The 13,979-nt window shown below is 37.1% G+C and overlaps 1 protein-coding gene across 1 annotated transcript in view; it reads right to left on the reverse strand.

Moving 5' to 3' along the window:
• The window catches only part of DBT (dihydrolipoamide branched chain transacylase E2), a 54,895-nt gene that overhangs the window by 19,096 nt on the left and 21,820 nt on the right, over positions 1-13,979 (reverse strand). The window contains exons 5-7 of the mRNA XM_025369663.1: positions 4,387-4,508; positions 1,730-1,946; positions 555-721 (exon numbers count right to left, since the gene is read on the reverse strand). Coding sequence (XP_025225448.1) covers positions 555-721; positions 1,730-1,946; positions 4,387-4,508 — 506 coding nt within the window. The remainder of the gene's footprint in view (positions 1-554; positions 722-1,729; positions 1,947-4,386; positions 4,509-13,979) is intronic.

Genomic DNA, 13,979 nt, shown 5'->3' on the forward strand with positions numbered 1-13,979 from the left:
TACTTAACTGGCAGAATTGTCTCTACCTAGCTCAAAGATAAGTGGCTAAACATATGATATGGACATTTCAATTTTATAATTTCCTATTGAACAAAGAAATGGCACATTTTCTAACTATTTGATGTTGTGAAAAGTAATATTTTTATTCAAGGCCACAGTCAACACATTGCATGTTGGCAAAGCAAAATTTAAATGTCCTACTTGGGGGGCCGGATGCGGTGGCTCATGCCTGGAATTCCAGCACTTTGGGAGTCCGAGGTGGGTGTGGATCACCTGAGGTCAGGAGTTCGAGACCAGCCTGACCTACATGGTGAAACCACGTCTCTACTAAAAATACAAAATTAGCCAGGCATGGTGGCAGGTGCCTGTATTCCCAGCTACTTGGGAGGCTGAGGCAAGAGAATTATTTGAACCCGGGAGGCAGAGGTTGCAGTGAGCCGAGTTCGCGCCATTGCACTCCAGCCTGGTTGACAAGAGCAAAACTCTGTCTCAAAAAAACAAACAAACAAATAAATGTCCTACTCAAGCTTTGTTTGAAATGAATGAAATCTCACCTTTAAGAAGAAAGGCATAAAGGAGAGTTTAATTCCACGAGCAAAAGCAATGGGTTTTAATTCTTCTCGGAGCTTAACCAGTTCAGTAAGGTCAACCTCATCACAATAACCAAAATGAGGTATCTTCAGGGCTGCAGACATAGTCTTGACCATTGCTTTCTGAAAGCCTGAAAAGCATTCAATTGTTATTCATTTATTTAAATTCTTAAATCTCTTCATCCTTTTTTTTTTTTTTAAAGAAACTAAAATGGAAGGTTCTCTAATGTCCTTTACTCTCTCAGTTAAACCCTTCTTCTTAGTACTCTCTTCATTACGTTACCTTACATTGAAAGTCACTAATTTCAAAGCTGGAACATTGACTGCATCATGACACTCAGTGGCAAATGCAATAACATAGCAGGTAACTGCATTAAATGCTGTGTTATATAAAAAATTCAAAAGAATGCAAGCCATGTATTTCCCTAACAGCTTTCCTGCAAAGCCACTCTTCTGGAAGTTAATCATTCCAGGAGTTTATAAATAACAAATCAGAACTAGTTATTTTGAAAGCTAACTACAAACAGTGAATGTTTAAAATATCCTGTGTGTCTTCAAACAGAGCAATTATCAGTATACAAGTTTATACTTCAAGAAACCTGCTAATGTATTCCTCTTCAGAAGTTAATGGTATACATAAATTGGAAGTGTTTCCCGGAAAAGCTGTTATTTCATCATTTAAAAATTATGGCCAGGCATGGTGAGTGGCTCATGCCTGTAATCTCTGCACTTTGGGAGTCCGAGGAGGGTGGATCACCTGAGGTCAGGAGTTTGAGACCAGCCCGGCCAACATGATGAAACCCTGTTTGTACTAAAAATACAAAAAATTAGCTGGGCATGGTGGCATGCACCTGTAATCCCAGATACTCAGGAGGCTGAGGCAGGAGAATCGCTTGAACCTGAGAGGCGGAGGCTGCAGCGAGCTGAGATCGTGCCACTGCACTCCAGTCTGGGCAACAAGAGCAAAAATCCATATCAAAAACAAAAAAAATAAAAAAATAAATTATATGCTGACTGAGGTTGAACTTTCCCTTCAGTAAGACTTAAAAACACCATATTAGTAACGTATAGTTTACTGAGGTAGCTTCCCCCAAAATAAATGAACTATTGCCTTATATTATTGTTATTATTATCATTACCTTTTATGGGTTCTGTTTTGTCTTTGCCTGTGAATACTGGAGGTTTTGATACTGGTATAGGAATAGTCATGTCTTTTGGCTTTGGTGGAGGTGGCATAATTTCAGCTTTTGGTGAAGGAGGTAATATAGCTCCTGTCTGCTTTTCCAAATAGTTGAGGATATCTTCTTTAAGTATTCTGCCATCTTTTCCTGAGCCAACAACTTCACTCAGCTTAATCTAAAAAATGATATATTTTAATGCCAAAAATACAAGTACTTAAAAATATCATTAAAGTTTCAAAATTGAATTTGATCAGTTGACGGTAAAATATATCTGTCCAATAAATTAGTAAAAGGAAATAACCTTTTCATTTTCTACTTAAGTAATCATTTATTACTTTGTATACACGGTTCACATGTGCATGTGATAACCAATGGGTATCTATATTATATATAATCTAGAGCTATTTATGAAAATTTACTTTTTAAAACAAAATTTTGTAGAGACAGGGTCTCACTCTGTTGCCCTGGCTGGTCTTGAACTCCTAGCCTCAAGCCATCCTCTCAACTCAGTCTCCCAAATGTGCTGGAATTACAGGCGTGAGCCACTTTGCCCAGCTGAAAACTTACATTTTTATACTCAAGTATTTTAAAATCTCTTGCATAATTCTTACTCGACCTTTTCTATTCTTGGGGACTACATAGGAAGAGGGAGAGCTGAGAATTTAAGAGAAACTAAATGCTCTACCAAATTTAGACCAATGTTTCTGACGTTGGCTATCAGTTAAAAACGTAACAGCTTAGATGATCATAATACAAAAGCTCTCTCAAATGTTATTTTTCTAGTAGTTGCTTTGGAAAGATCAGTACAAAACATTTAATTCTATTTAAATACAAACAAACATAAGAGCTTGGAATGATCTCCTCACATATAGTATGTATTAATTTCTTAGGAATAGGCCCCATTTCATTTGTATTAGTGCATCTCTAAGGATGTCTAAAATAATAAAGGACTTTACTAAGGCAAACACTAAGTGTGTAACAAATGGACTATGAAAATTTAAACAAATAATTTTTAGGCAGTTACAAACAACTGTAAATGCCACTGGTTCTTAATTTTAAACAACCTCAATTCATAAATATGCAAACTGAAAGAAAAAAGATGATTTCTGATAACTAAATCCAATATTTAATTTTTAGTAATCACACAAGCATTCTACCCAAGTATCCTATCCACATCTTGAGGGAGTGTTTTAGGAAAGCGAAATCATACATTTCTTCTATATATTCCTTTCTATATTATTAAGAAAAAAATTATTAAAATGCTTTATAGATTTCAAAGCAATATGTTAAATCATTATTTCATCGGATGCCCTTAATAACCTAGTGTTCCATGTTACTATATCTATTTTCTGCTATGCCAAATGGTCTTCATACTTAAACACATTTAAGGGTTACATAAAATTTCATCAAGGATACATAACATAATTTGACTTTGAACACGTATGCATCTTCTAATTTTTGGCTATATAAAATACAAGGAAGAATGTATCCTAGATTATTTTCTGGGAATTGTTCCCCTGTGGCAGGATAACTGGCTGAAAGAATATGAACATTTTAATGACTCTATTGCATATTTCACAAAATATAAACTTTTATTTTTTTCCCACAGCAACCTTACTTTTCTCAAAAAGAGACCAAAAAAAAAGTCTCATTGTGGGGCACAGTGGAAAGTATTCAGGCTTCAGAACCAGAAAGATTTGTGTTCAAATTCCTAGTTCAGTTTACTTGGTTTTAGATAAGTTAATCAACCTTCCTGCAGGGTCCTTGTGAGGATTACAGATAATGTGTCTATAGTGTCTGGCACATATGCGCTCAAATAATGGAGGCAATGATTGTTGAGACTGTATGTAACGTCTAAGAGCACAGGTTTTGGAGTGATATAGACTCACTTTCGAATCCTAGCTCTGTTGCTGTGTTAGCTGTGTGACCTTAGTCTAGTTACTTAAACCCTCCAAGTCTTAAAACAGCTCCTTATCTTACGGGGTTAAATGAGAATATGTAAATACCTATCCTAGTGCCAGGGAGCCACCCTGCCTGGCATTCCACCTTCCATTCAGTCAATGACTGGCAGAGGAAATACAAAAGGCGGGCCTCCTCGCCTCAAAGCAGTAATTCTGTGGTTCTCCCCTTCACCCTCAGATCAGGCCGGAGTCTTTCTTTTTTTCCTTAGGACCATGGCAAGCTTTGGGACAGGCCAGATGCTTGATACCATAACCATGTCTGGCCAGTTTCCCTTCTCTTCCCTTTCTTATCCTGCCTCCTTCGTTCCCTTTACAGGTTTTCCCTCCTTCAAATTCCTATCTCGTGCTGTGCCTCTAGAATACCTGACCTAAGACTTGGTATTTACAAGTGCTCAATAAATGGTAACTCTTACTGTTATTAGGCTCCAAGAAAGAGTAATAAAATCACAGTGCTCAATTGACAGTAAGTAATAAGTTTACAACTTCTCTTTTCTCCCATGTATTTTTATGCAACTATCACTTTTCAGTAGCAAATATTTTCATGTTTCCTTAATTTCACTGAGCCATTTCATCATGGGATAGTTGGCTAATTTTTCAGAGATACAAATGTACACTTTCTATACAATCTCAGACTTAAATATTAAGAGAACTTACATTGTTTTCCATTGCCAGACGGCGAACTGCAGGAGTTGCCAGTGTTTTTCGGCCCTTTATCTCTTGGTGTGTATGTTCATCATGGGACACTGCAGGAGTTTCAACAACATCTTCTTCTGAATCTGGTAACAACGTAAAACTTAACTTCAGTTGAATTTTTTTTTTTAAATCTTAGTGGCCTATAATATCTAAATAAATTCAAGTTATCGTCTAAATATATAAAAGTTGAACTACTTCAGAACAGGAAAACACAACTATCCTAATGGTATGGGTTGAGTGGGGGCGTATGTGTGCTAGTACCTGGTACTTTTTAATTATTAGTATCTGGTGGATATGTCACTCCTGTTGAAATAATATAGCAGCTACAAGTTAAAAAAAGAGAGTTTTCCTCAAGAAATTTTAAAATGTGTTGTGGCTAGGTGCAGTGGCTCATGCCTGCAATCCCAGCAATTTGGGAGGTCAAGGCAGGCGGATCACCTGAGCCCAGGCATTCAAGACTAGCTGTGGCAACATAAGGAGACCCCATCTGTACAAAAAATTTAAAAATCAGCTAAGCTTGGTGGCACACGCCTGTGGTCCCAGCTACTTGGGAGACCAAGATGGAAGGATTGCTTGAGCCCAGGAGGTCAAGGGTGCAATGAGCTTGCATCACTGCACTCCAGCCTGGATGACAGTGAGACCCTGTCTCAAAAAAAAACAAAAACAAACAAACAAAAAAAAACTGTATTTTGAACATTTTTCTAATAAAATTCTCATTTATATTTATAAGCAGTGTGGAATAAGGATCAAATGTAAGATAAATTACATGAAAGAATGGGCTTGGCACAGTGGCTCATGAATGTAATCCCAATACTCTAGCAGGCCAAGGTGGGTGGATCACTTACTTGAGCCTAGGAGTTTAAGACCAGCCTGGGCAATAAAGTGAGACTCCCTGTCTCTACAAGTGAATTTTAAAAATTAGCCGGGTATGAGAGCACACATGTGTGGTCCCAGCTACACAGGAAGCTGAGGAAGGAGAATCACTTAAGCCCAGGAAGTCGAGCCTGCAATGAGCCATGTTGGCACCTCTGCACTCTAGGTTGGGTGAAAAAGTGAGACCCAGTCTCAAAAAAATCCGCACCAGACAAGAATCATAAAATCTTTGACAATCTTAAACACTTTCCTGAGATGACATAGTATTTAAAAGTTTGCTCTGCTTTGAATAGTTTAAGAAATGCGTGGTGGCTGGGCATGGTTGCTCACACTTGTAATGCGAACACTTTGGGAGGTAAAGGTGGGAGAACTGCTTGAGGCCAGGAGTTAAAGATCAGCCAGGGCAACACAGGGAGACCCTCTCTCTACAAAAAATTTAAAAATTAGCCAGGTGTGGTGGGGTGTGCCTGTAGCGTCAGCTACTCAGGAGGCTGAAGTGGGAGGATCACTTGGGCCCAAGAGGTCAAGGCTGCAATGAGTCATGATCGCACAACTGCACTCCAGCCGGGGTGACAGAGCAAGGCTGCCTCAAAAAGAAAAAGAAAAAGAAAAAAGGAAAAGAAAAAAGAACTGCTATGGCTAATGCTAATTTGGTTGTTTTATTCTCTAGTTCTGGGTTCTTGTAATTAGAAAAAGCATCTCAGGCTACTAGCATATATTTCTGCACGCAAAAGAAAAATGTTATTGAGAACATTTAATTGTCAAATTCTGCTGTTAGGAAATCAGTGATGTATATGTATAGCAGAATCAGTCTGAATTGGTAGATTAAAGACTGACAGAACTTCTGAAAATGAACAGACAACTGAATTTGCTTTGACAGTTTTGACATTCATTTCTAGGTAAATAAAAATCTTCTACTGCTACAACTGTAATAAGACAGTCTATTCATTCCTCTTTACTAGTCTATGAATTGGCCCAGTGGAGCTACAAAGAAATTCTCCTAAAGGTGAGGAAGGGAAGAGAAAAAACCCCAAAACTTGTATTGAGCACCTATTATGTGTCAAATACTGTGCTGCATATGCAGTATCTTAATTTACTTTTCATTCCAACTGTTTAAGATAGGTGTTATTAACCCCATTTTACAGACATTTTAAAAAGTGAGGTTTGACTGAACGGATTGGCTCAAGGTCAGACACCTAATAAATCTAATTGCTGAATTCAGTCCTGGGGCTGACTCAGTCTGTGCTGTTTCCATTAGTTCATGGACCTAGTAAATTTTCTTTCTGGTCAAAGTAGCTAGAATACAACTCCTATAGTTCAAGGCATAATTTTGTTGGATTTTCAGAATCCCTGTATATTCCCTACATCTGTTAAAGTCATTGGAGAAATGAGTAAGAAAGATTAGCATGAGGAACCAAGATCCAAAGGAAAATCAGGGGATTCAATGATAGGAACCCCAATATGGTAGGAACTCCAGTGCTAACTTGGATAATGCATATTTGCTGAAGACAAGGTATAAATATCCAAATATATCATATACAAAAATTATTACATTATTTCCAAAAGACCAAGTAATTTATTGCTACTCACCTTTCTGGAAAACATTTTGTGATACATTAACTATAAAGTACTACCCTTTTAGAGTAAGTTGGGTGTAAATATGAGTGACAAACTTACTTGTGAGAAGTCACTCATGTATTACTTCTAATAGTCATGTAGTTGTTGGAAGAACGCTGTCTCTTAACCAAGTAATAAAATACCACCTTACTACACAGCACTTTAAATAATTTTCAAAGTGTTTTATTTTTTGCTTTTTTATTATTTTTTTTTAAAATACAGACAGTGTCTCACTTCATTGCCCAGGCTCGTCTTGAACTTCTGGCTTCAAGTGATCCTCCTGCCTTGTCCTCCTTCAGTGTTTTTACACATATTTTTCCTCTGATTACAAAAAGGTTATGAGTATGCAGGACAGATTTCTTAAAGTTACCAATGTAGAAACGGACTCTAAGGGGGATGAAGTTGACCAAACTTGAATTTCACAAGTCTCCCCAGTTGATATGACTTTCATGTTTCTAGCATTACAATCTAATATGTGAGATTTTAGCCTTTGATGATTGATCTTCGGTTAGGGAATTAGAGTACAGTTAAAGCTTTAACTAATTTTAAGAAACAGCAAATGAACTCTGGTAAGTAAGCACTTTTTCTTATGAAGCCTGTCAATTTAGTGTTAAGGTAATTCCTCGTAGAAAGCAAATTTATAATAAAACCACATTATTTCAGGTTAACTAAATAAAAGAATAATATGAATTGATAAAACTGTGAAACTGCAATATTCTTATGTATTTCTAAGAACAACATTAAGTGATCCAATTAATTCACTCAGCTAGGAGAAATTCTTTTAAGGAAAATGCTTTGAAATACTAAAGTATTCAAGTGTGTTTGGAAGACCTTTCTTCATTCAATTTATATTTCAACCAAATGTTTATAAATTGAAAATTAAGGACATCCAAACTGGACATTTCATTGCATTGTCTTTTTCACTTCAAATTATTAAAACAGTGAATTCAATCAATTTAATCTACAATAGGCTGTACAAAATGAACAGTTATAGCTACCAAGAGCACCTACTATGCCTAGCATTGAACCATGCAATTTATGTTACTGAATGTAATTTAGTTAGATGATATACTACATTCTTGGAATGGTTTTATGTCAAAGAGCTTTTTTTTAAAACATTTTATACTAATCCTGGTAAACATTTCAATATTATAAAATCTATGTATTTATAAACTAAACTGTGTTGCTGCAGCAGAATTTTGTAAATATGCATATGTACAGTATTAGAAAGTAAGTCCCATTGGTTTAGATGCAAAATGAAGCAGATATCCATCCTCTCTGAACTAAATTATCAGTGTAACAAAGTGGTTAGGAGCATGGGCTTTCACATTAAACAGAGCTGAGGTCAAATCCTAGCTCCACCACTTAGTAGCTATGTAATCATAGGCAGGTAATTTAACCTCTGAGTCTCAATGGTCCATGTGTCAAAAGCAGATATTACATTTGTTAAATGAGATGTATATATAGTATTAGCACAGAGAAACCAATCAACAATATATGTTGATGTTAAGGGGTAAATGCAATATAATGGCAGAATAATGTTAGTTTTATAAAGTATTCCTCTAAAGCTCACGTCCCTCTTTCTCCTCCTTTCACTGCCCCATGGTACCTCTCAATTAGGTATAGTAACTCTCCACTTATCTGGTGGTAGAGCATCCTGGCAACTTCATCTTAACAAAGCTTCATGGCCCAGAGTACCTAAAATAGGTGCCACACAGCCTCAGCGTTAAAACCGTGCACTTGACCCAGAGGAAAGGTATTTAGACTGTTCATCAGCTCCTATTTGCCACTGTTAGCAAATACTTCTTAACAAACTTGGTTATATGTCTTCTCAGAAAGGAAGGTGAGTGATGACCTGGCACAATGACAATCTAAACAGGCTGAAAAACTAAAAATCAAATGCAGAATTGTATTGTTTATAGTACAATGGTGAATGTTCATAACATGTCTTTGCATAATCAAAAAAGCTTACTCAATATCCTCACTTTAAGAAGTAACATATATGAAGTTTTAAAAACAAAATTAATGATTTCTCTGAAAAAAAGTTTTTGAAAAGTTTTCGTACAAAGAGCTCTAGTTGTTTAGAAAAGTGAGGAATCATTTTACTGTATTAAATAAATAGAGGGTACAGAAAGCATCTGTTACCACATCAGCCGTAAAGACAACTCGAGGTAACACAATTTAAACTGAGTTGGTTTTAGTTTTCTTTTGGTTTTGAGACACGGTTTCCTCTGTTTGAGTAGACAGGACTACAGGGGTGTACTACCACACCTATCTAATTTTTTTGTTTGTTTTGTGTGTGTATTTTTTTTAAGAAACTGGGTCTTGCTCTGTCCCTTGGCTGGAATGCAGTGGCACAATTATAGCTCAATGCAGCCTCAAACTCCTGGGCTCAAGTGATCCTCCCACCTCAGCCTCCTGTATAGCTGGGACTACAGGTGTGCTCCACCACATTTGGCTAATTTTTAAAAATTTTTGTAGAGATAAGGTTTTGCTGTGTTGCCCAGGCTAGTCTCAAACTCCTGGCTTCAAATCATCCTCCTACTTGGGCCTCCCAAAGTGCTCGAACTACAGGCATGAGTGACTGCACATGGTCTAAACCAAGTTTACAGTCGACAAGGCACTGAAACATGGAATAGCTTTGATATAATGGTGATAATGTTAAGTAACTAAAAAAAAAAAAAAAAAAATTAAGTAACTGGATTTCAACTTGCAATTTTTAAAATAATATATACCTTCTTATATGTCACAGATACAAGTTGGCATAAGTGAGTCCAATAAACTGTTTTTAAGTAGAGGTCTGTCTATAGTCAAAGCACTCATAGATAGAACTTGGAGGTCACAAATACAGTTTCCCTCACCAAAATTACCATGACCCTCCAGCTTTGAAAAGCAGACTATGACTATGTTACAAAAGACAGTACTATAGAATATAATTGGCATTACAAGATAGGACTTAATTTCCAATACTACTATTAAGATGTCTAGTCCTGATCTCTTCTACCCTTCATGGCTCTATGCTGTAATAACTTTCCACCTGTAAAATGTTAATAATATAATTTATACTTCTAGAAGACTTTTGTTAGTTTTTTATATAATTGGTTTTACTAGCATTAAGACAGAAAAAACGTAAATTCAATATTACTACAAATTCTTGCTTAAGAAAATATATACATAAAATATTTAGAAATCTTTCTCATTTCCACAATTAAAATGAAGCATATATAAATTTCTCTCATTAAACTGAAGGTAATATTCTATAGGCCTGCTTATTTGATACATGGGCTTATGCTTCATAGTTTATTATTACAATAAAAATATAAAAAACAAGTCCAAATGTAAAAGCAAAAAGGTACAGATGTGAAATAAAACTAGCATGCAAGATAATTGTTTAGAACATATTATGAATGGCAAATGAAATAGAATGGCTAGCAAGTTATCAGTTGTTTATGTAGAATATTGTCAGATAATTTCTACTGTAAACATAACCTATCCGATGTCATTAATTTTGTTCTAAGCTTTATTGAGATACAGCTGACACACAATAAACTGCACATACATAAAATATAAAGCCTGAGGCTCAGCGCAGTGGCTCACGCCTGTAATCCCAGGACTTTGGGAGGCCAAGGCAGGTGGATCACAAGGTCAGGAGATCGAGACTATCCTGGCCAACATGGTGAAACCCTGTCTCTACTAAAAACACAAAAATTAGCTGGGCGTGGTGGTGTGCGCCTGCCTGTAATCCCAGCTACTCGGGAGGCTGAGGCAGGAGATTCACTTAAACCAGGGAGTCGGAGGTTGCAGTGAGCCAATATCATGCCACTGCACTCCAGCCTGGCGACAGAGTGAGACTCTGTCTCGGAAAAAAACAACAAAAAACAAAACAAACAAAAAAATATATATATATATAAAATCTGATAAGCTTTGAAATATGTATATACTCATAAAACATCACCATAATCAAGATAATGAACACGTCTATCACTTCCAGAAGTTTCCTTGTACCCCTTGGTAATCCCTCCTTCCCAACCCTTCCTACCCTGCATACTCCATCACCAGGCAACCACTCATTGGTTTTCTGTCATTACAGATTAGTTTGGATTTTGTAAAATTTTATGTACATGGAATCATATAGCATGTTTTCTTTTGAGGGGTGGGGTCTGGCTTCTTTCACTCAGCATAATTTCTTTAAGATTTATCATGTTATAGAGAATATTAATTTTTGTGAAAAAAATTCTCCAGAAAAAAACAGGCCCCCCACAAAATGTACTGTGATTTTGTAATTTGCTATACCCAGACTTATTAAGTTGGATCTTACTTGAGATGTCAAAACAAACTAAAAACAAAACCAGCACCAGGTGTAGTGGCTCATGCCTATAATCCCAGCAATTTGGGAGGCGGAGGCAGGCAGATCACTTGAGCCCAGTTCACGACCAGCCTGGCCAACATGGTGAAACCTCATCTCTACTAAAAATACAAAAATTAGCCAGGTGTGGTGGCACATGCCTGTAATCCCAGCTTCTCGGGTAGCTGAGGCAAGTGAATCGCTTGAACCCAGGAGGCAGAGGTTGCAGTGAGCTGAGATCATGCCACTGCACTCCAGCCTGGGAGACAGAGTGAGACTTCATCTCAAAAAAAAGAAAAAAAAAATCAAAAGGCCAATTAGCTGGGCATGATGGAGTCCTAACTACTCAGGAAGTTAAGGTGCGAGAACTGCTTGTGCCCAGGAATTCAAGGCTGTAATGAGCTATGATCATGCTACTACACTCTAGCTTGTACAACAGAGCAAGACTCCGTATCAAAAAACAAAACAAAACAAATAACAAACTCCGACTGTTTACTTGTTCATATAAATAACTAGTTTTTTTAGATGGCTTAAATTGGTATCTAATCTGGTTTCCAGCTTGGGCATTCTAATTTCATGACATCCATAGTACTGTTCGGCATCCTTACTCGTCTCAGTTTACGCCAAGAATGAAACACTCTTTCCTTTCTAAATCTGAATCCAAAAAAAAAAAAAAAATCTGTGTTTATTTCAGGTAATTCTAAAGGTGAATTTTTTGTTTTGTTTTATTTTTCTTTAAACTTCTCTAAATCACAAAAGCATGCCTTTTTTTTTTTTTTTTTTTTTTGAGACAGGGCCCTGCTGTCACCCAGGCTAGAGTGCAGTGGCATTAACAGAGCTCACTAGCTCACTGCAGCCTCTACCTCCTGGGCTCAAGTGATCCTCTCACCTCAGCCTCCCAAGTAGCTGGGACCACAGGTGCATACCACCACACCTGGCTAATTTTTTATTTTTTGTAGAGATGAGGTCTTGTTATGTTACCCAGGCTGGTCTCAAACTCCTGGGCTTAAGTGATCCTCCCACCTTAGCCTCCCAAAATGTTAAGATTACTGGCATGAGCCACTGTGCCTAGCCAATAATGTCTTTCAAAAGAAATTTAGAATCAAAGTAATACGAAGCACCCCTAATGCCCACATTATAGCCTCTTACTCATTCTATACTAATACTTAAAGGAACAAGAGCCCCTGAAGAAATGAATGATTCCAGGTGTGGGTGGGAAAAGTATGAGGTGAATCCCAGAACATCTTTTGTGCCAAAAGCAAGGAAGCTTTTAAAAGTTAACAGGACCGTGTTAATAGAACACATAGGAGCCAGCTTGAAGGGGTCACTACTGTAACGGGTTTCAGCATCCAGAAGAATAATGACTGTAATCGATTAAACACATGAAATCAGTTGAAATACAGTCATGCATTGCTTAATGATGGGAGTATGTTCTGAGAAATGCATTGCTAGGTGATTTCACAATTATCCAAACTTGAGTGTGCACTTACACAAATCTAGATGGTGTAGCCTACTACACACGTAGGCTATATGAAATAGCCCATTGCTCCCAGGTCACAAACCTGTGGAGCATGTTATTGTCCTGGATATTGTAGGTGACTGTAACACAATGGTAAATATTTGTGTATTTAAACATATGTAAACACAAAAGAAGTATAGTAAAGATGTGTTATCATCTTATGGGACCACCATTGTGTATGCAGTCTGTTGACCATAACATCGTTATGTGACATGTGACCATACACTCAAACACACACTGAGAATGTTGGAAAAATTAGTATCACCATTTGAAGTGACTACTAAAGGAACTCCTTACTTCGAGAACCAGTAAAGGGAAAGAATTAAGCATTTATTTTCTTTCTAGTAAGAACTGTATTTCATAGGAACTGTATTTCATACAGTTAGCATACAGGTAGCCCCAACACAGATAGCCCCCCGATACAGGAGAAAGGTCCACTTGACAGAAGAATGCCAGCTAATAATGTTAAAGGAATGACAGAATCCCAAAATCATCATTCTACAACCACTAAAGCAATTATTGACTTAGGAAGGATCTCAAATGATATTCGAACCTACTTATTTAGTGTCAAAGCTAACACTACATACCTAATTTTCTGGTTATAAAAGGGGAAAACACAACTCTACAATAGAGGGGTAGGGGGTATCATTATCCTAGTTCAGTGTTTAAACTTAGCATCACTATGGCAGTCATCAGATGTTAAGTATATCCTGATGTGAAGCAACATGAAGTACACAACATGATCTATGATGTGTTCCACCCAAAATATTTAACTTGAATTCAGCCTTTATTTTTTAATTTTATTTATTTTTTGTTTTGTTTTGTTTTTGTTTTTTCTTTTGTTTGTTTGTTTGTTTTTGAGATAAGAGTCTCGCTCTGTTGCCCAGGCTGGTGCAGTGGCACAATCTTGGCTCACCACAACCTCTGCCTCCAGGGTTCAAGCAAATCTCCTGTCTCAGCCTCCCGAGTAAGTGAGATTACAGGCATGTGCCACCACATCCAGCTAATTTTTGTATTTTTAGTAGACATTGGTCTCAATCTCCTGACCTCAAGTGATTCACCCACCCTGGTCTCCCAAAGTGCTGGAATTACAGGTGTGAGTCACTGAGCCCAGCCTGAATTCAGCCTTTAAAACTTACTTCCAGCTTATAGGAAATATAAGGACTAGAGGAACAAGTTAAATAACACTACAATGCAACA

Source organism: Theropithecus gelada, chromosome 1 (assembly GCF_003255815.1).
Source record: "Theropithecus gelada isolate Dixy chromosome 1, Tgel_1.0, whole genome shotgun sequence".
Classification (NCBI taxonomy): Eukaryota; Metazoa; Chordata; class Mammalia; order Primates; family Cercopithecidae; genus Theropithecus; species Theropithecus gelada.